This window comes from Theropithecus gelada, chromosome 7b (genome assembly GCF_003255815.1).
Source record: "Theropithecus gelada isolate Dixy chromosome 7b, Tgel_1.0, whole genome shotgun sequence".
Lineage (NCBI taxonomy): Eukaryota > Metazoa > Chordata > Mammalia > Primates > Cercopithecidae > Theropithecus > Theropithecus gelada.
The window spans coordinates 98,315,072-98,342,978 of NC_037675.1; the positions used below are offsets into that span (position 1 = coordinate 98,315,072).

Consider the following 27,907-nt stretch of genomic DNA (forward strand, 5'->3'; position numbering starts at 1 on the left):
TAAGTGTATACAGTTCAGTAGTGTTAAGTGTATTCATATTGTTGTGAAGCAGATCTCCAGAACTTAATTTTGCAAATTCGAAACTCTATATACCACTAAACAACAACTCTCATTTCTCCCTCCCTCCAGCCTCTGGCACCCATTCTACCTTCTGTTTCTGTGAATTGCACTACTTTAGGTACTTTGTATAAATGGAATCATACAGTATTTCTCTTTTTGTGCCTGGCTTATTTCACTTAGCATAACTGTCCTCAAGATTCATCTGCGGTGTAGTGCGTGTCAGAATTTACTTCTGTTTTTCAAGACTGAATAATGTTCCATTGTATATACATGCCATATTTATTCATTCATCTATTAATGGACACTCAGGTTGCTTCCACCTCTTGCTATTATTGTGAATAGTGCTGCTGTGCACATGGGTGTACAGATACCTCTTTGAGACTACAGACTTTTTCCTAGAGATCTGTTAACTTAAAGGAATAAACATCAATTATTTTTTCAAATAAATGTCCTGAATTTCCAAAGATCTTAATTTTATTTAGTAGCACATTTTTAAATATATAATTCGTTTTCACATAATAAAATTTGTATTTTGGTATAAGCTGTGGAAATGTAGGTGGTCTGCTTTTGTAACATGATAAAACCCTGGAAAACTGTATATGATAAAGTGGAACAAGCTACCTGAACGAAAAAGCTCGTTTCATCTTGAAAGAAGAATTTACTGTATTCCTCAAATTGCCTAGGACTGTGAGTAACCTAAATGGTAGGCTGGAATCCAGGATACTACTGTATTTTGAAAGCAAAGGGAAGAGAATGTTTCAAGAAAGAAAGAATGAACAGTGTTGAGTACTTCTGGGCAGGCAAATGAGATGATTCAGTGTCAGCTAGATTTCATAACATGGAGGTCACTGGTGACCTTATCAAGGGTTAGAGAGGAATCATGAAGGTGGATCTCAGATGGAGTGAGTTGGATGAGTAGGAGAAGGGAGGTATTGGCACGTACAGACGATTATTGAAACATTTAGCATTGAAAGGGAAAAGAAAGGATGATAGCAGAGGGGGATTAAAAACATTAATTTTTTAAAATGACAGAGCCATAAGCATTTTTAAAAGCTGATGGGAAAGATCTAGTTGACGGAGACATTGAATATATGAGAGAAGGATTAATGAATAGCGTAAGTCTTGACAAGGTTTTAGGGGATGGGATCCAAAGCAAAGGTGAAGGACTTGATGTTTGATGGGAGGAGGATAATTTCTTTCAATGTGATAGGAGATAAGGAAGCTAGGATTGGCTTGAAGTGGGTGCAGGTGGTTTGTAGGAGTGACTCTTAGAAAGATAGGGAATTCCCATCTGAAGTTTCTGTTTTCTGTCTAAACTGGAGTAGGTCATCTGTTGATAATTATGGCTGAGGATGGGGAATTAGAGTTTTGAGGAAGAATAGAGTTCGACATAGTCATTGTAGAGGGTGGTTGCTGGACTTTTGAGGAATGACATTGTCCTTTGCAGTTGGGTGATGTATATTAAGCATAAAGTTAGACATCCAGTAGTAGGGGAAAAATACTAACTTAACTTTTTTGCTGTTTACTTTTATGAATTTAGTGAATTCCTAACTACAGTGTATTGTGACTAAGACATTTCTCATATACCAGGAGCTGATAAGCTTATAGGGAACAGTTATTTATCACATTCATTAAGAGGTACAAACAGTACTGAAACTTCAGAGGTCATATTTGACTTCAGAAGAGATAGGTCTTTAGGTATGGGGAAACTGTCAATCAGTGTATAAGGAGAGGTTATATGAGAGAAAAGGCTTTGTGCTGGGAAGAATAGAGATAAAAATATGTTGGTTCTATATTAATGGAATGGTGAGGTCCAGTTTGTCCAGAATTATCCTTGAATCAGAATGTCTCTATACAATATAAAACATATTAAAGAAGTTTATGACTTTAAAGAAAATTTCATAAAAATATATGACCCCCTAAAGGAGTTTACATGCATAACTATTTTAGGGAAAATTTATGAGTAGTCATTCAGTGTATAACGAGCTTTATTCAGCATTGTAATTTTCCAGTTTGGGTATGATAAATTCATAGAGCTCATTAAGTGTAAGTGTCATTGTTGTGATTCATTCAAGCCTTTTTCCTCTCTTCAGCAGAAGGTTAAAAAAAAATTCCAAATTTGAATCCAGGACTTGAAGAATGCCAGTTGTCTAAATACAGTACCATATTGTGATAAATATAGCTATTGAAATTTTAAAAAATCTATTCACAAAACTTTGTTTTAATATTCATAGCAGAACTTTTTTTGGAATGTTATCTGAAAAACAGAGGACCATTTTATCATCAGAGCTGACTATTAATTAGGGTATTGTTGCAGATATAAAAGTTGATCTGCCACTGAAATTCTATTTGAATATGTATAGTTCCAAGCTTGCTTTGTGTATTTAATAACTTTAGTACCATAATTACTCTGTTTACAATTAAATTTTGGTGAATATGCTAATATGGAATATACCAATGAGTGATTTCAGCAAAGGGCAGTATTGATTTGCATCTTGATGTGCTTTTCAGTTGCATCTGCATTTCATTTAATATCAAAGGAAAAGAAGTGGTCAGATTATGTAATGCTAAACTTTTTTTTTCTTTGAAACCTCTCTGTTGCATTGGCTACTATAAAAGTAGATTTGCATAGAGTCAGAGGGGCTGAAATTATGTGGGAAGATTTAATTTTGTTAAAGTTTGTGCCTTTCAATGTATTCATTAATAGAAACCTTAATGCAAGCATTGGTTTCATTATTAGAAGAAACCTATAATGTACTAAAGCAATTGTTTAATTCGAATTAGTATTTTAAGTTCTTCAGAAAACTCACTAACTTACTGAAGCAAATACTTGTGATTATGTTATTTCTTTGAGCAGGGACTTCTGGTTTTAAATAATTCCTCTTCTTTTAAGAAATTGCCCGAAAGCAACAAGGAGATTGAAACACAGTGATTTCATATTCTCAGAAACTGAGAAGCTTCTGTAGCCCTTAACCAGAAAATAAGGAGCTGCCAAATGCAGTGAAGGTCAAATAGGGTATGGGAGGATGCTGAAAGGGAACCTGAGACACAGATGTCAGAAAAGCTGGCAGAATTGTGTTCTCGAAAGAAAGTAGCACACCCTGAAAGTGGCACGTTAATAAGCCTTTGTCTGGGAGAACAGGAATAGGTGTTGGCAGGCAGGGGCACTAGGGAACTTTATGGTGTGATGAAAATGTTCTCTGTCTGGTGGTCGCACAAGTGTATGTACATTTGTAAAATTTTATCATTTTACACTTGTGCAAGTTAGTAATTTATTGCCTCTCACCTCCAAATTCACCCCTTTTTTTCTCTGTTTATATACTTGAGCTAGATCTTTTAAATATTTTTTCTTTTCCTGGACAGTGTTAGATTTTGTCAGTAGAAGGTGAGGAAGGGATACTGCAACACTTAGCAGAGGAAGGGCTTCTCTTGTTGCAGTGTGCTTGTTTTTTTGTTCATTTGTTTGTTTTTCTTACTCTCTTAAGGTGTGGCTGTCAGCTCTGCTTACTCTCCTGTAAGCTTCATTAGCACCCTGCTAGGCAGCTTGTTGCTCCTAACAGTATCTCGTGGGCAGCAGATTCCTGTGGATCAGCTCTAGCCCACTGGCCCTGCAGAGAACTACCCTACCACGCAGTGGGTCACTGCCACTGTCTGTCCAGTGAAGTTTTCCTTTCTTGGGCACTCTCCCTTAACCTTGGAGACAGTAACTGCTCCCTACATTTGCTAGTTCCATATTCCTTCAAGTTTTCTTTTACGTCTGTTAGCACTTGACAACTTTTTACAGATTAATAATTTTTTATGTTACATTTTCTTGTTTTAATTGATTGTGTGTTTTCTAGCTCCTGAATGGACACTGTTATAACACACTTGTGATTTGTGTACCTTACTTACTGTTTTAATTTTACATAAATAAACAGGATGAAATAATAAGTATACTTTTTGATTACTTTCTATAACATGAACCAATTGTTTAAAACACCAAGATTGGGATATAGAATGCTACCAGATCCCTAGGAACCTTCCACCTCCAGCCATTTCTTCTGACTCTTAGTCCCCAAAGTGATATCTGCTGTTTGACTTGTATCACTATTGATTTGTTTTATTATTGAAATTCATATAAATGGAATATAGTATGTACTCTTCTGTCTGGTGCTGCTTTTTCTTAACACAGTGTTTGGTATGTTCATCCGTCTTACTATATTCATTTTCCTGTTGATGGACATACAGGTTTCCAGTTTGTGGCTGTTGTGAATAAAGCTGTTACTATCATTCTTGTACCTGTCTTTGGGTGGACATGTACATGCATAGAAGTTGAATTGCTGGATCAGTTAGCAGGTACTGCCAAACGAATTTTCAAAATGATTGAAACAGTATACAGTGTAGAATTCTGCTTATTCCACCTCCTTACCAGCACTTTGTAGTGTCAGACTTTCACAGTTGAAGTCTTCAAAACCTTAAGGAATAGATCAAATGCTGGTTAAACTCCTTAGATTGTGGTAAAGGAAGAAAAGCTTCCAAAATCTTGTTATGAAGTGAGCATAATATTGGTACTAAAACAGATAAATGTAGCAGAAAAAGTAAACTACAGACCAGTCTTATTAATATCAGTCTTGTCTACAGCTGTACCACCCTGAATGTGCCCAATCTCATCTGAATATGAGTCTTGTTCCTAAATAAAATATCAAATAGAATTCAGCAGCACACTAAAAAAATTATAACTGCCACCAAGTATAATTTTTTTTTTCTAGGAAGGTTGTGTTAAATAGCTCTATATGAGTATGTGGTATACCAGCTGTATTTAAGTCTTCTGTGTTTCTCAAGATGTTAAAAGATAAGTATTGAACAAATATTTATTAATACACTACCATTGGCCCTGCTTATACCTGACTGAAGCAGCCCCCGAGGACTGACAGGGCCATTGGTTGCCTGAGGCCACCTGAGATTATAGGGGCCAGCAAGAGCAAGAGGGAATCCTTCACATCTTTTTCCATTAGAAGTCACAGGAGGGAGTTTCATTTAGATACATTTTGAAGAAGTATTTCTGTCATAGTGGCATCGTGCAGAGCAACTGAATATATTTTAGTGACTTCTTAACGTTTATGCGGAGATTTAGATGTGAGGGAAGTTTTAACCTAAGCACAAAGTTAGTTTCAAATGCTAGTTCATAAATCTGATTTTTTTTCTATTTTTCTTTTTTGCAAAGAAACTGGTAATCTAGAATGTACGTGTGAACAACTTTATATGAATATTTTTTGTACTTGGTTTAGTTGAGTTGGTATGATGTGTTATATTTAAGTTCTTTAAACACTGGATTTCTTTAATGTATATTGACTGAGGAAAAGAAAGAAAACAAAGCTGGATATCCATTTGGAAAAAGCTGGACTTCTCCTTCATATCTTATACCAAAATAGGTGTAAACAGATCAAAATGTTAACCAGCAAAATATGAACCGTAAAATAACCCAAAGAAAACATGGGATATTAAAAAAATATAATTTGACTGGAGGAGGTCTTTCTAAGGGTAACATGAAATCCAAAGCAAAAAATAAACAGTGCCCCAAAATAAATAGTTACTAATATATATATTGGGAAGACTCTTTGCAAGACACAGAGGTACTCTATTTAATATGCAACATATAAGATGTGCCTGGAAATAAAAAGCAAGACTAATAATTTGAAAGAAAAATGGGCAGAGGTTACTAATAGTTTACAGGAAATGAAATACAGATTTTGCTTAGGAGTGTTTTCTTTTGATTTTTTTTTTGAGAGGGAGGTGGGAATGCCCTGGGCAGGCTCGTTGAGTATGAGAAAATTTCCAGTTTTGATCCCTTGGTGATTATTAATTATAGGAGCAATAATCATTTTGTTAAGGAACCTGGTTTCTTTTCATGGGAAGTGGTATTTCAAGAATACAATTTGTGTGCTAGGGATGCTCTTTGCTGCTGGGTTGATTATTGTTTCTAAGCTTTTTAGTGAATGGGGCTAGGAAATACAAAGATGTGTTTCTGTGTATGTGATTATTTTAAAGATACTTTCTGAACTAAAAATATTTCCAAGTACAGCATTTTGAACTTTACCTCTTCTGTCTTTTGTCTCCATCTTTTTCTTCCATATCTAAATCCTGATTTTTAGGGACACAAGGGAATGATAGAATAATAATATCACATACTTAGTCATTTGCATCATTCCACATGTATGCACACAACAGTCTTAGTTAACAAAACCAAGTATCACAATATGAGTTTTGGAAAGTTGCCCTTTGTGCATATGTTATCCCATTTTTTGATAGCTGTACTATATCTACAGTGTCAGTACATTTGCCCATTATATACTCTTTTCTCTCTTTTATAACCCTCGTTGAGTTTCAGTTCTACAAGTATATATTTTCTGCTCACTGTTGCTGACATTTCTTTAGTCATTTTGGATATTGCTGTGGGAGTGGCCGACCCCTTCTACTGGACTTCTTCTCTAGTAGATTCTTATTGCTGTTTTCTATATTGATAACACTTAGCAGTCTTTATACTCGAAATTTAGCTGGGTATAAAATCTTTGGTTCATGTTTTCTTTCCTTGAGTCTTAAATATGTTATTTTTTTCCCCCCTGGCGTCAAATGTTGCTGTTAAAGTGATGACAATTTGATTTTATTTTCCTTATAAAATATCTGCAGATGCTCAAAAAATATTTTCATTTACTATTAACTAAATTGTATCTTGGTGATGGTCATTCTGGGGTGATCTTTCAAATGTATGTGATATGACCTTTCAAAGTGTAGTTTTATGTTTTTTTAAATTAAGTTCAGGAAAGTTTTCTTGAATTAAAGGATTTTTAATATTCTGTTCCCTTGCTTTGATTTTCTTTGTTGTATGTATGTTGGTTTTTTTGTGTATGTTTTCTTAAATTTTTTTTTGTCTTCTTTGATTTTTTGTTTCTTTCCTTTTCACTATTTCTCTTGTCGTTGAAAAGTTTTATTTATTATGTTCCTTCTAATTTAGTTTTTATTTCTGAAATGATTTTTGTCTTTCATTTTCAATTATTCTGTCATCTGATTTCTGAATTTTTCTAATTCTGATTGATGTTAGTCTGTATATAAAGTGTTTTTTAGCTTGTTTTGAAATACTAATTTATAGCTATCCACCTTTTGGGAGGCATGTTTTCTTATGTACTTTTCTAAAGGGATTTTTTTTTTCTCTTTAAAAATACGAACTTAGTGTGGGACTGAGCTTTGATCTCTTTTTGTTGCTGAGTTTTGTATGCAGCCAGTTTTCCCTTATTTGCAATTAGTTTTAGATGGTATGGTTCAGGGAGAGTGTATGTCATTCTCTAGATCCCACTCTTCACTTGTTTTTGTGTAGTATTCCAAAATACTGAGGCTAACTTATAGATCCACTTTCATTTGAGCTTTCTTTTTCCTTTCTTTGTGTTATCCTTGTGATGCTCACTTTGGCTTCATCCCTAGCAGTTTCTCCTCAGCCTGAGGCTTTGACCTAGAAGGGGCCTTGACTGGTTAGTTTTGAGAGTTTGTAGAGGCAACAGGCTTCACCCTCTTGAGACCTCACCAAGGACCACTTGCACTTCCTGGCTGTAGGAGTGGCAGAGCCCTTCTTGTTTCAGTTGCTTTTCTCACAGGGTCTTGTGTGCTTCTAAAACAAGTAGCTCCTGATAGATAATTTTGGGATTCTCAGATTTATCAGAGGCACCACACTTTCTTCTGTTTCCTTCTTTACAGTTGCTGATACCACACACAACTTGTTGCTGTTTTTCATGGTCTGTCTTCACCTGCTCAAATTTTGGGATTTGTAGAGATAAGGGGATATTGTTCCTCTGGTTGGTTGGAGAGGTTATCCATGGGTTTTGAGTTTCGCTCTCCAGTTGTCCTGTCCAGGTTTATGGGGGAATTCAGGGAGATGAAACAGCTGTGCTGCTGCCTCCACCACGTGCAGCGTTAACCTTCAGGAGCTGTGATTTAGAAGCGTATTGAAGAGACTGACAGTGATGACGCTGTTCTGTGGGACTATTTTTAGGAAAGAAAGTCATTCCAAGCCTTAATTAATTATTACAATTAGTTTCAATTAGTTGGCCACAGAAATAAAACTAAAAATAAAAGCAAACAGCTTTATTTGGAGGAAAATCACTTTTTATTGACCACAATTTACATTGAGTAGATGCTGAGCCAGAATATTTCATTTAAAATATGATATTTTTGTCACTTCTGGAAAGGAATTTCAGAAAAACACAAAAGATTGTGCAGTCACTATTTTGAGATATATAAAGATAAAAAACATGTTGTCCACTCATTTTAAACTATTTTGATTACTATAAGGAACCAGTCAAATAAGAGATTGATGATTTGATAAAGTTGGTTAAAATTCAGAAGGGCATCTGTTTTAATATTTGGAAGTACTATGTGTTTTAGTTGTTTCTCTTATTTGGTTTACTACCATAGGTGTAAAAATAACCTTTTTTTGTGTTTGAGTCTAGGCTAGCTTGGTTGGCACTGAAATTCCATTTTGCAAGATTTTACCATGACTGAAAACACATTTATTAAGAGAACTAATTGATACGAAGAAATAACAGAGGTACATTTATTTATTTTGAAGATGTTTTTGCTTAGAGAAGATTTAGACAGCAAAGATGCATTAGTATTCTATGGGAAAAATTCAATTTAAAAATCCCCACTAAATTAATAAGGAACACTTGCAGATAAGGAGTTTGTATATTTGAAGAGATACTGGGTGAGTTGCTGAAAAATTCCAGTTAAATGTACTGTGTATGTATGTAGCGTATCTAGGCTCAAAACTGAGCTATAGACTTCTTTCATGTAAATAACCATTTCAAGTATTGCATACTATCTTAATGATTCTTATTAACCTTCTTTCTTTTATGTATCTCCAGTATGTTTTTAGGGAACTATGGAACCTAACAAATACTTGTCTTAAATCTTTTTTGATTAGTATTTGTAGAACCGAGAGTTTGAAATCACACAACACATACATGTACACATGCATACTAGTACAAATTGAGTTCCTTCAATCAACGAAGTGAGTTACACCTGAGGGCACTTGAAGCCCAGCGTGGAGTGACTTGATCAAGATTACCCAACCAGCCGGTGTCTTACCTGCAATCCAGGCCTTTTGATTTCAGTCAGTGCTCTTTTCACAATAAAACACTGCTTTCTCTGAATGTTATGATAAACTCATGTGTTACTGAGAAAAGTGAGTCATGATCCATCTCCTAAAGGACGGTTAATGAGAAAGGAAACTTAGGAATGCTGGGTGTCACCAGCTTTGCCCAGATGACTAAGCCACAGTTTCTCCTGTCTTGAAAGTTGTGCTCCTTTGTTACAGTGACTTCCATAATTGTGGAGCATGTTGGTGAGGTCTTGGAGCCAGGTAGTCATCAGTGCAAATTTCTGTTATTCCACCACTTACCAGCTTGCTAAGCCTTAATTTCCTCGAAATGGGGATGATGATGTAATCTTCACAGAGTCATGAGGATGGATGGGAACCTGTGTAAAGCATTTACTAGCATGTTCCAGGAACCTTTGCCCTTTCCCCTTGTGCTCAATTGCCTTATGTTTTCAATCTCTGTACTATGTTTTGTCATATCGGTATTGACCTTAATAAACTCTTCATTTTGTTCCTATAAAATATGCATTCTGATTGCATGCACCTTTCCTTCTGAACTTCATAGAGCAATTCTTTGTTAAATAGCATTTTTAGTTGTAGTTGATCATTATGCCATTGGAACTTAAACCTAATTATTTCCTTGAAAATAATTGCATGTATGATTTTATTGTCTCTTCTCCAAAGTTAAGAGATAATCAAATAGGATTTGAGCCATTATAAGTCAGAATTAACAGATATCCTTTAAGTTTTGGAGTAAGTAGGAATTTGAACAGCATCTCCATATAGAAGTTTTCCTTAGGGAAAAATGTTTTGAACACTTCTAAGATTATAATTCTGACCGTTTCCTTGTTTTATGTTATAGTGAAAATGCCTCGTGTAAAAGCAGCTCAAGCTGGAAGACAGGGCCCCGCAAAGAGACATCTTGCAGAACAATTTGCAGTTGGGGAGATAATAACTGACATGGCAAAAAAGGAATGGAAAGTAGGATTACCTATTGGCCAAGGAGGCTTTGGCTGTATATATCTTGGTAAGTGTGTGACTGCTTCTAATGGTCAATCCAAAGATGTATATGCTTATGAAAATGGTTTCTCAATTATGAGCTATTATAGGATGTTCCTAATAATCTGCAGTCAACTTAATAGTTTCTGATTAAGCAAAAATGCATCTCTGACGTAGGAGTGGAAATTGCTAATGCAGTCACAACAGAAAAAGAGGGTAAAATAGTTGTAATACTATCATTAGTGAGCACTAGGACTTTAGATTTTTAAGATACTTTATGTAATCTTAATCTCTTTTGAGACCCAAAGAAACCCATGTACATATCTTTCCCCTCCCACCTCCACCTATGTGGGATTTATTCCCTCTGTCTAATTTGGAGGTTTGCAAATCTTTTACAAGTGTGGGTTTCTTGTTTCTTTCTGTGCAACGCTCTTAGCCATCATACTGGAACTAGGAGAATTACCCAGAAACTGCATATTAGGCCTGATTAAATGTGCAGATAACTAACATACTTATTCTGAAATTTTTGGGGACCCCTTGTGGAATCCTGAAATTCTGTTATATTAACTAAATTATGGACTTAAAAAATATTTTACCTGATTGCTTCTAAAGCTGTTTCCCCAATAAATATTAGTAGTGATACAATGCAATTCATATTTGCTTCTGATTTTTCTAACTTTTCTATTCTATATTGTCACTCTACTTCTAATCTCAGATTAATTAATTTCTGGAATGGAGGTTTATAAAATTTTATTTTTAGCAATATCTTACTCAGAATACTAATAATATGACAGATTAGTGTCACCTGGGAACTTGTTAGACTGCAGATTTTTGAGCCTTACCTCAGACTACCAATCAGAAACCGTAGGGGGAGGGCCCAGCAGTGTTTGATCAAGGTGATTCTGATGCATGCTAAAGTTTGAGAACCACTGACGTAGGTGAATGACCATTGCCCTTACTCAAGAGGAGTAAACACTTCACCTGCTCCAGGACCAGTGGGCTGCCGTTGGTGAGTTGCAGTTTCTGTAGCTATCTTTATGAAACATAGCTTGAAATCTAGTGCTTTATCATATTTTATACATATGATTCCTGTCGGTCAGTGACACCCTTTTTGTGAAATATGTGTTGATTCTCTCGTTTTGTTGAGAGCCAAACCCATTCCAGTGAACTAGGCTGTATCTCTGATTTATGGCAAAAATCCTTATAAATCATGAAAGAGTAGTGGCTATATTAGCCAGGTATATATTTTTGATCTTGTGATTTAGGGGAGATGGTAGATTATATAAGCTGTCTTTACTACAGGATATGTGGATTTATGCCATCCTATAATAATAGAAACCTGTCTCTAAAAAAATAGTTCTTCATTTTATATTAATTTACTTTTGTAACCGTTTGCAAATTTAAAACTTGCCTTGTATGTGTCTCTGTTTTATCTGTATTTATCATCAAAAGATGCCATCTAATAGTATTTTTAATAGGCAATGATTTGACCTCTGTAATAAAACTTTACTTTTATAAGGTTGGGATGACTAATCTGTAAAAGGAAGCACTTGCTTGAGTATTGTCGCCTCCAGTCTCTCCCTCTGTGATACACTGAAACAGCCAGATTCAAGATCATCAGCAGTTGCTGAATTAAAAAGATTGCTTTTGAATTTTCTTTGCATTTTTTTCTATAGCATTTGATACTATCTTTGTTTCTCATAACAGTTGCTTCCATTATCGTTTATGATAACGTACCTTTCCCCTGGTTTTCTTTCTGCTTTTCTGGCTGTGCTTCGTCATCTTTATAGGCACTTCTGTGTGTTCCAGCTTTTCTTCTTCTGTTCACTTTTTATTCTATATATTCTATCTGAGTGATGTCAAGCTTCTCTTACTGTCTCTTTACTGTTGATTTCTCTGTTTTTTTCTGTAGCCTAGGACACAATTTCCTGAGTCCAGGTCCGTAGCCACTGTCCTGTAAGGAATCTCTACTTAGATATTCTACAGGCATTTCTAAAACTCGTATCATCATCTTTTATCTCCTGATCCTGTCATGAGGATTGTCTCAATGAATGACAGCCTTGAAGCCAGAAACTGGGAAGGCATTCTTGAGCATTCCTTCACTAATATCCTAGTTCCTTTTCTAGTCCTGTTGTTTTACCTGGGTGACTTCTCAGATCCATTCATTTCTCTCCACCTTTGCAGCCACTGTCCTGGTCAGGTCATTATTATGTCTTGTCTGGACTCTGACTGTAGCACTGAATCTTCTCTGTCCCAGTCTTGCTGCCTTGCACACCATTGTTATCAGTATGGCTTTTATGACCAAGTACACTGATCAGATAATATGATCATCCTGTTTAAACCTCTCTGATGGCTCCCCAGTGCCCTTCAAATAAGGTGCCAGACTTTTAAAGAGTGACATACAAGACCCTTCATATACAACATTTATCTTCATCCGTTTTATCTCCTCAAAGTCTGTGCTTCAGCCATCTTGCTGCCCTTTGACTCTTGATCTTTGTATATGATGCTTTAAAATTTTTTAAATATATTTTATTTTACATTATTTTTGTACCAAACCTGTGAAAAATTTTTAGTAGCTTTCCTGAGGTATAATCCATATACTTAGACTATTGGTTTAGCCTCTTGACTGATCTACCTGCCTCTGCCCCTTGCCTCTATACTCCATTCTCCACAAAGCAGCCGAAAGAAGTCTTTGTTACCACAGTCTGATTTTGCTGATCCTCTGCTAGTGGCTCCCCATCTCATTCATAGTGACAGCCAAAACCTATATGTGACCTGTTAAACCCATCGTGTTTGTTCCCTGCTGCTTTCGCTTTCTGATCTCTCTTCTTCTGCCTCACTTAGTTCTCCCCAGCTCTTTTGTCTGCTTGTTTTCCAAACATGTCAAGCATACTCCTGCATCAGGGTCTTATTTATTTATTTGTTTATTTAGAGATGGAGTCTCACTCTTTTGCCCAGACTGGAGTGGAGTGGCATGATCTTGGCTCACTGCAACCTCTGCCTTTCAGGTTCAAGTGATTCTCCCACCTTAGCCTCCCAAGTAGCTGGGATTACAGGTGTGTGCCACCACCATGCCCGCTAATTTTTGTATTTTTAGTAGAGACAGGGTTTTGCCATGTTGGCCAGGCTGCTCTCGAACTCTTGACCTTGGTAATCCACCTACCTTGGCCTCCCAAAGTGCTGGGATTGCAGGTGTGAGCCACTGTGCCCGCCCACATCAGGGTCTTGGTGCTGCTTTCCCTGGGGTGCTCTTCACTTAGGTGCGTACATGGCTTATTCCCTCCCTGCTCTCAGGCCACTGCTCGGGTAACACCAGGTCAGTGTTACTTGTGGCCACACTGCTTACCTCTCTTTCCTGCTTAATTTGTCCTCTACAGCACTTCACACTGTCAGATGTACTTCATATTTTATTTCTGGTCTGCATCCTACCACTGAAATGATGGCTTTGTAAGAGTAAGGATTTTCTTTTTTTTTTCGTAAGTGAGGATTTTTTCCTGTTCATTGCTAAATCTCTATTTCCTAGAAACTGACATTTAGTATGTACTTGGTAAATATTTGTTTAATGAATATAGGCAACCTTATTTTTCTAACTCAGTATTCTGGGGCAACTGTACTTCTTTATTTGCTTGAAATAAAATGACAGCCACATTAAAATTATTCTGATGGCAGTTGAAAGTTCTAGTGCCAACATCCTGAACTATTGGTCCAGATAAGTTTTTCCTAAACTAGTGCTTTTTAGAACTTTAGCTTCCTCATTTTTTACTCTTCAGATGCTCCTCTTAAAAGAATTTCATACTTTATTAAAGAAATGTATCACGTACCCTCTGAAGAATTCACAATATCCTTTAGCATATCAAAGGCCATTAGTACTTTTGAATAAAGAAATCTTTAACTTATTTAACTCAGTTTCCCATATGTAATTGATAATCTTATGGAAGAAACCAGAAATTGTAAGATGTATTCTAAATTCAGATATGGTAAAACATGAACAAAAGTCTTAAAATATGTGAAATGTACTGTAATATTCTGAGAAACATATTTGGGAACTGAAGTGTATTCTATCAAGGGTTACAGATACACAAACCTAAATATTAATATATTTATAACATTACTTGTTCTGATGTTAAATATTTTACTTTTTTAAACAGCTGATATGAATTCTTCAGAGTCAGTTGGCAGTGATGCACCTTGTGTTGTAAAAGTGGTAAGAAATATTTTAGCTAATTTGTTTCTTTTCTGTTGATTTGGTGTAGTATTTGTTTTGTAAAATGCCTTTTTTGATGAGCTAGAATTGATTAAACCATAAGATACCAAATTTTTAATAATTTAAAAAATATGTAATAAGACACAAAAGTAGCTTTATAGTTTTAAATCACTTGAGTGTGAAAATTTCCTCTCTTGAAGTAAAGTGGTCCTGGTATTTGGGGGTAAATGAATGAAAGCATAGAGGCATGCAGATGTGGAATAAAAATATTCAGCTCATTTAAGAAATTTCAGCTCCTTTTACAGATACTTTTTATATTTATCTCCTATAAGTATACTAATTTAATATAATTTTATTGTATTTTATTTTGCATTTGCTTCTGGACTTCCACTTGGTCAGTTTTTTTCTGTTTATTCCCAGTTTTCTTCCCCTTCCATTTTTGTAAATTAAATTATTTAGTTGTGATTGTTGGGCCTTTTTTGCTATAATAATGTTGAAATTAGTTTGTAATGAGTAAAGATTGGCGACATCCTGTCTGACATAAGCATACTTCTAACAGCCAGATCAATTTATATGTTGGCAAACTAGAAGACATTTTAACTATTTTTTAAGTCAATTATGTACCTTTTTGCTTACCAACATTTGTTACTCCCCTTCTTCAAAGTTATTTGATACATATGAAGAATATGTTTTGGTTAAATAGAAGAACCAACAGGATGTATTATCTGGGCAAATTAACATATAACTCCTCCCTTACTTTTTCTCCTACAGGATACATGTATTAGGGTTCTCTAAGGGGACAGAACTAACGGGATAGATGTACATATGAAGGGAACACCCCCACGATTTAATTACCTCCCACCAGATCCCTCCCACAACCTCATGGGGATTATGGGAGCTACAATCCAAGATGAGATTTGGGTGGGGACACAGCCAAACCATATCAGCCAGAACTCAGGAATTAGGATTACTCTGAAGGTTTTCATTTTGTTTCATTTTACTCCCTTTTATATTTTATCTCTTAGGAGTTAGGAGTCAGCTTTTTTGGACCTTTTTAGTGATTTTTAAACTTTTTTAAAAAAATTGAGGCATAATTTTTACAGGGAAGTACATAGATGTAAAATGAACAATTTGAAGGCTTTTGACAAGCACATATACCTGTGTATCCCTCACCTCTTAAAATGTAGAACATTTCCATCACACTAAAAACATTCCTTATGTTCTTTATCAGTCAAAACCCTACTCCCTTGCACCGTTGGAGGCAACCACTTGTCTTGAGTTGTTTTTTTTTTCTTTTTTTGCCGTGAATGAGTTATTCCTGTTCCAGAAGGTTGTGTAAATGGTATTAAACGGTATATATTGTTTTGTAACTTCTTATGCTCAGCATAATGTTTTAATGGTTCATCCATATTGTTGGTGTATCAATCATTTGATTTTATTGCTCTCTTGATAGACATTGGGGTTGTTTCCAGTTTTTGGTATTATGAGTAAAGCTTCTATAAACATTCTTGTACAAGTGTTTTTATGGACATAGGTTTTTTTCTTGGATAAATACTTAGAGTTGCTGGTTTATAGGGAAGATGTCTATTTAAACTTATAAGAAAGTACTAGGCAGATTTCCAAAATGGCTGTGCTCTTTTACACATTGGCCAATAATATATGACAGTTCTGTTTGTTTCCTCTTCAACATTTGGCATTGTCAGGTGTGTGTATTTGTTTTTTAGCCATTACAGTTAGCGTGTAGATGTGAGTTATAGTTTCAGTTTGCATTTACTTTGATGTCTAATGATTTTGGGCAGTTTTTTGTTGTGCTTATTGGCCATTCATGTATTTTCCTTTGTGGAGTGCCTCTTCCATCGTTTTTGCCCCTTTCCTCTTATTTTTATCTTTTAAAAATAACTGGGTTGTTTTGCTTTTTATAATTGAGTAGTAAGAGAGTTTTTTTCTGGATGCAGTTCCTTTTTCAGATATGTGTTTTAAACATTTTCTACTGTAGTTTGCCTATTCATTTTTTGAATGCTTTTTCTACATCTGAGATGAATCACAGGATTTTTCTCCTTTATTCTGTTAATGTGGCAGTTACATTGATTGATATTTGAGTATTAACCAAACTTTGTATTCTTAACATACACTCCACTTAGTCATGGTGTATTACACTTTTTACATACTGCTAGAACTGATTTGTGAATACTTCGTTAAGCATTCTTCTGTCTTTGTTCATGAAAGATAGTAGTCTTTCGTTTTTTTCCCCACTGTTTCTTAATTTAAAGTTTCCAATCTCATTGTTGATTTTGGTAGCAGAGTTCCCTACCTGGCACTCTGTTTGGTCTTCCCCCTTTTGCCCTGTAGGTCTCTTAAGTCTCCTCCTTTTTACTCCTAGGGCCTCTAGGAGAAAAAACCAGGGCTGCCGTGGACTCACTTTGTTTTCTGTCTTTTAGGGGTCACAGTCCTCCTGTCCTGCCCATTATCTAATTTCTGAAAACAGAAATTTTGTTTTTTTAAAGTCTGTTTTTATCTTTGTTTGCAGCGGGAGGGCTGGATCCCAGTTATTCCCTCGTGCAGGGAAGCGGAAGCAAAGTGATGCCTTTCAAGTTGTGTCAGTGCTTTATTTCTCCTGCCCCTTTTCATGATGGCCTTTCATTGTGGATTTCTCTTCTTTTTCATTTATGGAATAACATTTTTTTGGGAATATTCAGCCTGCTGCTAAATCAGAGGAACTAAGTTCTTACTATTAAATTGGGTCATTTGTATTTAATTGCAGAATATTGTGTCCATTTGTTTTTGATAATACAAATTAAAATATTAAAATATATGGGTAAGATGAGTTTCTTCTTAGGTTCATTAAGAGTTCTGTTGTGAGAAGAAAGCAAGTCTCCTTATGACGTCTCATAATGTTGAGGTTCAAATGATGTGGTTACCTCTGACCCCTTGCAGTTAGTTGGCATAGCCGTTTCTGTGTCTTGGAAGGAAAGTGTGCCAGTGTCATATCTTGTAGGTGGAATGGTGTATAATCATGTCTTTTTTGTTCTGTATAGCCTGAACTTTTTTTTTTTTTTTGAAAAAGGGTCTCACCCTGTTGCCTGGGCTGAAGTGCATTGGTGCAATTATAGCTCATTGCAGCCTTGATCTCCTGGTTTCAAGTGATCCTCTTGCTTCAGCCTCTCTAGTAGCTGGGACTACCAGCATGCATCATCATGCCTGGCTAATCTTTTTGATTTTTTTGGTGGAGATGAGGTCTTGCTTTGTTGCCCAGGCTGGTGTCAAACTCAAGCTCAAGTGATCCTTCCCTCTCAGCCTCCTAAAGTGCTGGGGTTACAGGCGTGAGCCATGGCACATGGCCTCTGAACTTAAGTTGTATTTTATCTTAGAATGATGTGCTTTCTTATTGTACTTAGAAATATTTCTGTTGTTCTAATCACAAATATTTCTGTTGTGATTAGAAGTATTTCTGTTGTTAGTCAGTGTAACTTGACTTTTACTGCCTTTTTAAGTTACACGGTTAAGAAAAAACATGGCCAGGAACAGGTATTTTCTATATGCTTAAGGTAATGAATTATATTTTTAAGTTTAAGAACAAGTACCTAGTTTAGGACTGTGTATCTCCTGTCTCCTGATTTAGTTCTGTTTCCATTATCCTTTATTATTTCTTCTCTTTGTAATTAGGACAGTGATAAATACTCAGTTGATTTTTCTTTTGCATTTAATATTTTAGTAACTTTTTGGATATTGTAGTTATCCTAGAAGAATGTCATACACAAAACAATGTTACTGACCAGGCGCAGTGGCTCACGCTTGTAAACCCAACACTTTGAGAGGCTGAGGCGGGTGAATCACTTGAGGTCAGGAGTTCAAGACCAGCCTGGCCAACATGGTGAAACCCCATCTCTACTAAAAATACAAAAATTAGCCGGACATGGTGGTGCATGCCTGTAATCCCAACTACTCGGGAGGCTGAGGCAGGAGAATCACTTGAAACTGGGAGGTGGAGGTTGCAGTGAGCTGAGATGGTGCCGCTGCACTCCAGCCTAAGCTACAGAGTGAGACTCTTATCTCAAAAAAAAAAAAAAAAAAAACCCCAAAAATAAAACAAAACATAATATTATTGACTTTCTCTTTCCTTTGAAGGGGAAATTTGTAACTTCTATTTGCTTCTTTTCCCCTAACACTCTCTCCTGAATAAACACCTATAGCACTCATTGTATTAACATTTATTTTAGAATTTTATTCTTCTTATGCCACTAGTTGTTTTTAGTTTTTTTGAATGTGTTTATTCTGTCTCTCTAACTAAATTTTAAATTATCTGATAAGGACCTTGTCAATGAAGTTTGTTTTCCCTATGCGGTCTTTAGATGCTTGTTTTATTTATTCTTTTGAATACTTTTTAGCCATTAATTGCCCATTGCCTTTTTACTACTCTCTTCATTTACTCTCAACTTCCTGATGGCCTTCACTTTCCTGTCTTGTCTGTACCATAGAGAGTAGGCCCACTCATAATTTGCCTTCTCACAACTTTATAATATTAATAGTTGAAATGTTTCACCAAATAGCAAACATGTAAAATGAGTATCAGTTCTTCCTGGTATTAAAATCAGAACTGTTTATGAACATTTGTCATTTAAAACATTATGGGCTATTAAAGATCATGTTTTCAAAGAACATGTACTACTCTTTGGGGAAGTTTTATAATTGTTTCTAAAAAAGCAGGATACAAAGTTCTATATGTAGTATGAAGGTTTTATAAAATGGCTATTTATGAAGAAAATATATCAGAATTTCCATATTTTCTAAAATGAGCATGTATTTTATCATTAGAGAAAAAACTTGCAAATGTTACTTAAGAAATAAAGGTAAATTGATTTTCTAATGTGAAATTTTACTTAATAATGGACTAGCATATCAAACAGTGATTCTCAATCTTGGTTGTAGAGTATAATCAGAATCTCTGGGTGCAGGGCCTGGTTATTGGTATTTTTAGTAAAGCTTCCCAGGTGATTCTTTTGTGCATCAAGATTGAGAGCCACTGGTAGAATCTGGCACACAGAGCACCTTAATTATTTTAAATGGAATCATGTGTGCAGGCACATTTTTATCCTTGTTTTCAGTAGGGGTTTGCAGGTACCCTGTGCTGCTGGTAAGGGTTTCTAACTTAATGTGGACGCTTTGTCAAGAAATTGGTTATTGCTGATAATACATGTATCTGCCTTATGAAACAGCTCCAGATAGTTAACCCACAACTTTCTTATTTGGCATTGGAGTGAAGTTAAGACATACCCATTCAAGGTAGATGTTAGGCACATATTAAAAATGTTCTCCCATGTACCAAATGATGGTCTCTGGTTTTGTTTGGGGCCTTAATTCTTGACCTGCAGGAGAAACATTATTTTATTTTCTGAAAGTAACTGTGCAGAGAGAAATGTTAAATTGATAATAAGTTGGATAATGCAAGGAGAAAGAAATTTTCTTTTGTGTTCTCTTGCTGACAGGCTTAATATGAAATTAGTAGTTCTTTGGGTTTTCTTTTGTTTTTTTTTTTTGAGACAGAGTCTTGCTCTGTCACCCAGGCTGGAGTGAGTGAGATCTGAGTGGCATGATCTCAGCTCACTGCAAGCTCCGCCTCCCGGGTTCCCGCCATTCTCCTGCCTCAGCCTCCTGAGTAGCTGGGACTACAGGCGCCCGCCACCTCGCCCGGCTAGTTTTTTTTTTGTATTTTTTAGTAGAGACGGGGTTTCACCGGGTTAGCCAGGATGGTCTTGATCTCCTGACCTCGTGATCTGCCCGCCTCAGCCTCCCAAAGTGCTGGGATTACAGGCTTGAGCCACCGCGCCTGGCGAAATTAGTAGTTCTTTGAATTGCACTTACCCTTAGTCATTTCAATAGCAGAACTAGAGGCAGAGGTCAGGCTTTTGGTTGGTATCCTAACAGGTCATTGTATCGTCGTCTTTTTCTGATGTGAACTGATACGAATCTGTATTTCACAGGTCCTTGGAAAGAAGTTTGCAGACTGATGTTTCATTTTCCTCACTGATGTTATGAGAAGTGACCTGAATTTTTAATTCATATATCATAATTTTTTGGTAGGAAGGAGAAATTTTGTACAGCTTCATTTTTAAATGGCAGCCAGTTGCTTTTAGCTGGTGCCATTGAAATGTATCACATTTTAATTTTTTTTCTGTTGTCATCTTCATTTTGACACTTAGAAGTCTTAAAGAAACGTTTAGTGATATTCTAGTTAAAATGTCAGTCCCAATTTCTTTTCTAAATCTTGGCTATTATAGAGTTGGCAGAGTATTTTAGATTTGAAATATGTTAATAAAATTTTAGTTATGAGTTAAGGTATTTTCTTCAACAGGAATAGCTAGCTTTGGCTAGAGTGCAATGCCAAGGAAGTAGCTCCTTTATTTTGTGATAATGGAAGTTTATTGGATTAGAAGAAGTATGAAATGAGCCCGGAGAGCCTTCTTGTAGTGGGCTTTCATTATAATAGCCTGATTTATATGGTTGATTCTCATTATTATAAGTTTAATAAATTATTGCCTGAAGGAAAACTTGAAAGTTAAAGTTGATATGACGTAGGCTGAAACTGAATAAATCAGAATTTTATATTGATTTGTCTTAGGAAAACCTCTTTCAAACCTGAATTATATAAATGAGCTATTCCAAAGGTAAGCTTTGGAGAGGAACTTTACCAGAATTCCTCTTTTTGAATTTCTGTTTCTTACACTGATTCTGTGATTCCTACCGAAGACCTATTCTTAGCCATTGGCTGGAAACATTGCAAGTTTCTCTTGCAGATGCTTGCAAGTGTCAAACTATTGTTGCTGCTAGGAAAGGAGCCACAGGTTATAGAGAAACTTGGGTGCTGAGTCCATAAATTAAGGAATCAGCACTCATACTTTTTCAGTATGTTGGTTAGTTCCTACTTCTTAAGGAGTTGATGCATGCCAAGCCATGATACTACTGTCTTCCAAGGTTAGGGTGAAAAGTGTACTTACCTGTAACAAATAAGGCAAGCTTATTTTCAGGTTGTGATCCAAGTGTTAACGTGTGTTGCCCATTTGCTGTTAAATGCTCATTCATAACTGCCTGACTCTGCAGATTGGCTAATCAGTTTTCCTCTAAGTACTTTATTTTTGAGACGGAGTCTTGGTTTGTCTCCTAGGGTGGAGTGCAGTGGCACAGTCTCAGCTTACTGCAACCTCTACCTCTTGGGTTCAAGTGATTCTCCTCCCTCAGCCTCCTAAGTAGCTGGGATTACAGGTGCCTGCCGCCACCACAGCCAGCTAAGTTTTGTATTTTTAGTAGAGATGGGATTTCAGCATGTTGGCCAGGCTTGTCTTGAACTCCTGACCTCAAGTAATTCACCCGCCTTGGCCTCCCAAACGCTGGGATGACAGGCATGAGCCACCATGCCCACCTTCCTCTAAGTACTTTAATTGGGGATTCCTATTTTCTGAATTATAAGAAATCTGAGATAATTAGAGCAGAGAGTGTGGAGTGGTTTTCTACAGTTGAGGATGTCTTCAGTGAAGAAAAGGTGAACATATTTTAAGTGCTTGCAAAAGTCATCTCTAGTAACCCAAAACTATAAATTATCTCTCATTTAAGATAGTAGGCCTCATTACTCACTTCCCCCAATGCTCTATTTAACTTTGAACTCCAGCTACACAAGATATTCTGCCCAAAATAATTTTTTTCTCATACCTCCTAAAAAGAAAAGCAACCCCAAAATTAGTTTAAAAATGTTGGTTTCCTCATTTGAAGTTTTCACTGCTTTAAATACTTCTTTCTGATTCCCGATAAATAATGACCAACACAAAATACCAAACATTAAATAAATACTAATTTTAATCAGATGAAATTTACTATTTAAAAAGTCCACAGAATTATAAGATCTTTTCCACTCATATATTTACTTAAGACAAAACTGCTGACAGGCTGTCATTTCTTGTTTGTGCAAATACCTTTTTGTGAATGTATGTTTCTGTAGTAATAATTTTAATTGTTAGTATCTCTAAAAATATAAAATGAATGTAGTCCATAACGTTGGTAGAAGACAATTGTTAATGAGCCCCATGTTTTTCTTGACTTTAAATCATGTGGGAAATAAGTTGAATGGCTCTTTGGTTTGACAAACGTAGGAATCCGTGGCAGAAAGGAAGGATGCAGGTTAGTGGACAGTGCATGCTTGTTAAGGAGATGCAGAATATGCACTCTTCTTTGTGGTAAGGTCTGTTTTTGCCAGTCCTGATAAAGTAGATATAACTGTAATGAAAACAGGAAAGGAATGGGATTTTGGCATTAATTGGTTAAATCAGGTATTGAAATTTTATTAAATCTGAGAAATATCTTGTAGCCCCTTGGTGATACAGTTAAGATGGTTGCTCATCTTTGCTTAAGGGAAAGCTTAATAAAGATGAAAATTAGTTTAAACATTTTTCTTAAACTTCTGTGGGCTGAGCTATATATCTGGTTTTATATAATATATCACTTATAGAAATGGAACTTGAGCAATGTAAGAAATATAGACTAATATTTCTCTGAACATTTCTAAGGAGTTTGACTTAACACAGTTATAAACTTAAGTATCAAAATTACATTGGACAGAAAAATAGATTTGTTGGTCTTCTTTGAAGGTTCGTTGAAAATATCTCAGTAATTTTAACTACTGCTAGTACTAATTAACTCTTATATTTTAAGGAACCCAGTGACAATGGACCTCTTTTTACTGAATTAAAGTTCTACCAACGAGCTGCAAAACCGGAGCAAAGTAAGAAGTACAGTACACATACGTTTACACTTTTAAAATGACCAACTTTTTTTTTAAGCCAAGACCTAGAGCATTATATCTTATTTTTTATGACTCTTTGTTATTTTTTTGCTTTACAAATTCCACTTACATGAGATTTGTATGAAAGAATTCTGGTCTTTTAATGGGTTTGTTGCATCAAGATTTTATCTGTATTGATATGTAGAATAAAGTTAATAATAAATGACCTATGATTTAGGAAATATTGTTAAACATTGAGAATTATTGTTGAACTAGAACAAGATATCAAGGTAGAGAGCCAGAACCTCTCCTAGTTACTTTAGTCCCTTCTGTCCTTTTTCCATCTCTCCTAGATCTTGATTTCCTGGTTGAGGACTTTTATATTGAGGAAGAAAAACCTCTTAGATTGGTATGAAAAATAGGTCTTCCTATAGAAGCAAGTAAACATTATGTAATTAGAGAGATAAACTGCAACTTCAGGATAGTCCACCCCTGTGTTCTCAGATTCCACATCCTCAGACTCAACCAACCAGGGATCAAAAATATTCCAGAAAAAAAAAAAAAAAAAAAACAATAAAAAATAACAATAGTAAAAAATAATACAAATAAAAAACTAGTACAGTGTAACAACTATTGATACAGCATTTTCGTTGTATTACGTATTATTAGTAACCTAGAGATGAGATAAAGTATATAGGAGGATGTGTGGAGATTATATGCAGCTATTACACCATTTTATATGAGGGACTTGAGCATCTGGATTTTGGTATCTTGAGGGGTGGCGGTTCCTGGAACCAAGCCCCTAGAACAAAGGAATGACTGTACTGTGGTTGTGATTTTTTTAAAAAAATGCTTTTTATAGATTTTTCATTTTAAAGACAATTTTAAGGGCAGGATAACAGTTTTGTAGGTTAATAAAAATGTTTTCATTGTAAAATGCTTTTCATTACTGTATTCTTCATTTTCTTTTTTATGAATACAGGCGAATTCTTATTGCATGTTTAAATACATTTTGCTCTTAATGATTTTTAAAAAAATTATCATTTATGTATAACAATTGAAATCACGAAGATCTGTTTGAATTTGTAGTTCAGAAATGGATTCGTACCCATAAGCTGAAGTACCTGGGTGTTCCTAAGTATTGGGGGTCTGGTCTACATGACAAAAATGGAAAAAGGTAAAAATATGTGTGATTTGTCTTTCTCCTTCCCTTTTGCAACATTCGCTATTTAGTTGGTTTAGTCAGTAATTATTTTCTGATCACTTACAATATTACTAGGCCTCCCTCTAGACTATGTGGAATGTATGTGACAGAGAGGAATAAGATGTTATCTCTGTCCTCTGCTTTCCATAGCAGCAGGCTATAATGCCCTATTAGAATAGGGGTGCCTCTCTAGTAAGGGGACTTCTACAGAGCAATATCAACTGACAGGGAGGAACAAAGCCAAACAGACCCTGCATTTTTTCCTTTGCCCTTAAAAATAAACAAACTATGTTCTTTATGCAAAAGGGAACCCCTTCAGGATTCCATTTGGTATTTCATGTTGGATACGTAATCTGCCCACACCAGATCAGGCTCACCCTTTATGAGGGATTTAGTGTAGCTGGTGAGTGAAAGCAAATATGTATGAAACAATTAGAGAACAATTAAGTGCAAAATTGTATGATACTGATTTGTGTGTCTTAGGAGTTCAGAGAATAGAGAGAACGAATTCTTTGGGATAGTTTATTTGGAGAAAACCTCTAATACTTTGGTGCATAAGCAGCACTTGATACATATTTGAATGAATCAATGGAACTTCATGGAGTAAGGCTTTGGTAGCTGAGACGTGAAGGGTAGATTTAGTTTGGAACTGGAGATACATTGCTTAGGATGATTTCAGCTGCAAGTAAAGGAAAACTTTGACTCAGGCAGTCATCAAGGGCCCAGGTTCCTTATCTTGCACCTTTGCCCTCCTCATCTTAGTTTTGTTCTCTGTTAGTTCTCCATTGTGTGGTCGCCAGGTGGCTGCTCCATTTCTAGGCTTCACATGCAGGCACAGTACCCAAGGGCAGAAAATGGTATCTATCATGTGTTGTGAGTTTCACTTTCCTGGCAAAGAAAGCTTTCCCAGGAGCCCTGTGGCAGACTTCCTCTCATGTTTTCTTGGTCAGAATTTTATCAATACTTATTCTTAAACTATTCACTGGCAAGGACAAAGTGATCACAGTGATCCATGTGGAAAAGGATGGAATGCCAGAACCAAATTGGTGCTCCGTTAGAAAGGATTAAGAGGAGGGGTAGTAGTTGGGTAGGCAGCCAGTGTTGTTTACGTGGGAACCATGCCTCTCTTAGGGAGTGTGGGGATTCCTGAAGTCACGTTGAACGTTTTATTTTATATGATTTTGCTGGGATAGCAAAATATGTTATAGTTTTTATAATATTTTCTTGAGAAATACTATAGAGCAAGGATTAGTTTAGAGCAAGGATTCTAGAGCTAGACTGCCTAGTTTTAAAACCTTGTTTTGCCCTTTAAAATGTGTGTGACTTTGGGCAATTTTTTGCTTTAATTTCCTTATCTGTGAAATGGAGTAACAGCTAACCACTTAATGATGATTAAGTATAATGCTACAAGAGTATATGTAGAACATAGATGTTAGCTTTTGCTCTCAAAGGGGTCTTTAATCGCTTAAATGTTAAAACCTACTGGTTTAGAAAATCATTGAGGAGGCGGAATAGCATCCTTAGCGAGAGATTAACGTGAGCACAAGGATAGACTTCTGTTCTACTGTATGACTCAATGGCCGTCTTCCTCTAGCAGAGGAAGAGGGCATGCGTGTAAGAGAGAAGGAAGTAAACTTGGAGAAAAAGTCGGTGGCAGATAATGAAGACCCATAGAGGAAGGAACAGTTTGGAACCAATGTCTAGTAGGTAGTCAGAAGCTATCACTTGCTCTTGAGCAAGGGATGAGGTGACACGGTGGTGAAGGTGGCATTTGGGAAATGGTTTACATGGTGAATTAAAGACTGTCTAAAGGGGAGTAAGACAAGAAAAACCCTTAGTGATGACTTGCTAGGAAGCAAATCTGTTTGACTGTGTGCTCCAGTATACAATAGTTATATTTCGAAGGAACAGTACGTTATGGAAACCACATTTCATAGAGATGATTGGAAGAGAAGTGTGCCTGGGGCTAGAGCATTTTTCCACTTGGAATAACAGCCTTTTCCTCTTTCCATAATTTCAATATAAACGTCAAAAAAACAAAAACAAAAACAAAAACAAACACCAAGTACAGTATATTGCAGCAAAACCTAAACACCAAACAAATCTAGCACTAGATTGATTGTACTTGACTGCATCAGGTGTGGTCATGGGCTAGTTAACTTTCTGTCTCTCTTGTTTCCCTGTCTGTGAGATGAGGATAATAGTACTTTATGAATTACTGTGAAGATGAAATGAAAACATGTAAATTATAAGGGGCACATAGTAAGTGCCCAGGAAATATTTCTTGCAGTCATCATCACTGTGATTATCATAATTGGTTTCATTTGTTTGTCTATGATTTTTGTTTGTCAGTGGTGATATTTTGCTTAAGAATGATGGTCTTTTTAAAAGTAGCCCAAACTGTCATATCACATTTTACCATATACATTCTTATCACCCATTTTATGATAAAGTTTGGAACCAGTTAAACAGGGCTTTTGTTTGTATAACTCCTGTGAGGTGACCGGGGGCTAACTAGGTCCAAGGTTGACACTGTAAGCTGACTGACGAGGGTACTGCTGGAAAGAACTTCCCTGGTGTGGATCAGAAGTGCCTTAGAATGTGGTGACACACGAGAACACAGTCTAAGTCTTAACTCACCACTTACTAGTGATGACTTTACCTCTTAGCCCATTTCTTCTATAAAATGAGGTTGCTAGAAATGTCTCCTTTAAAAGATGGCGTTAGTCATATATCAGGCATTGATTTGCTTTTTAGGTTGAAGCTCTTAAAAAGAATCATCGTAGGTCTTAGAAAGTAAAGAAATAGAAAGTAGATTATTCTTCCAGCCCCCTCCCGTACCAGACATCCTTAGTTTTTCTTGTAACTCATTTGAATTAATATGTATGTAGGGCTTAGAACAATGTTAGCTGCTACCATTATTAAATTATTTATACTGATGTATATTTTTCTTTTACTTGCACATTTTTATTCAAGTCTCCAGAAAAGTCTACATCAAAGGTTTTACTTTAGAGAAGTTACTTAGAAATAACTTCCATTTTACTACTCAATGATAGAGCTGTCTTTCCAGAAGAATGTGGTAATGGTTTCTATGAAATTTGTGGAATCATGTTTCAGTTGATGTTTATGATTTAGGTATGGTGACAAGATTAAGGGCTTAATAAGAATGGTGGTAGGGTGATTTGTGAATAAAAACAAAGACCTATGTAATAGAATTTATTGATAGACCCCATGTTGAATTAAGCAGTTGTGTTTTAGCCATCTTTCAGGCTGTTACAGAGGTTGTATTTTTGTTACCTGTGTATTACAGGCCTTAAGTATCCCTTATCTGAAATGTTGGCACCAGAAGTATTTTAGATTTGGGATTTCTTAAGGATTTTGGAATATTTGCATTAATACCTACTGGTTGAGCATCCCAAATCCGAAAATGGGAAATCCAAAATGCTCCAATGAGCATTTCCTTTGAGCATCATGTTGGCACTAAAAAAAACTTTCTAATTTTGGAGCACTTCTGATTTCAGATTTTCAGATTTGAGATGCTCATCCTAT

At 35.9% G+C, this 27,907-nt stretch overlaps 1 protein-coding gene across 2 annotated transcripts in view; it reads left to right on the forward strand.

The window, feature by feature from the left end:
• The window catches only part of VRK1 (vaccinia related kinase 1), an 85,707-nt gene that overhangs the window by 26,779 nt on the left and 31,021 nt on the right, over nt 1-27,907 (forward strand). For both annotated transcript variants that reach the window (XM_025392687.1, XM_025392688.1), the window contains exons 2-5: nt 10,047-10,211; nt 14,332-14,387; nt 23,085-23,154; nt 24,244-24,331. In XM_025392687.1, the coding sequence (XP_025248472.1) occupies nt 10,052-10,211; nt 14,332-14,387; nt 23,085-23,154; nt 24,244-24,331 (374 nt within the window). In that variant the 5' untranslated portion in view covers nt 10,047-10,051. The remainder of the gene's footprint in view (nt 1-10,046; nt 10,212-14,331; nt 14,388-23,084; nt 23,155-24,243; nt 24,332-27,907) is intronic.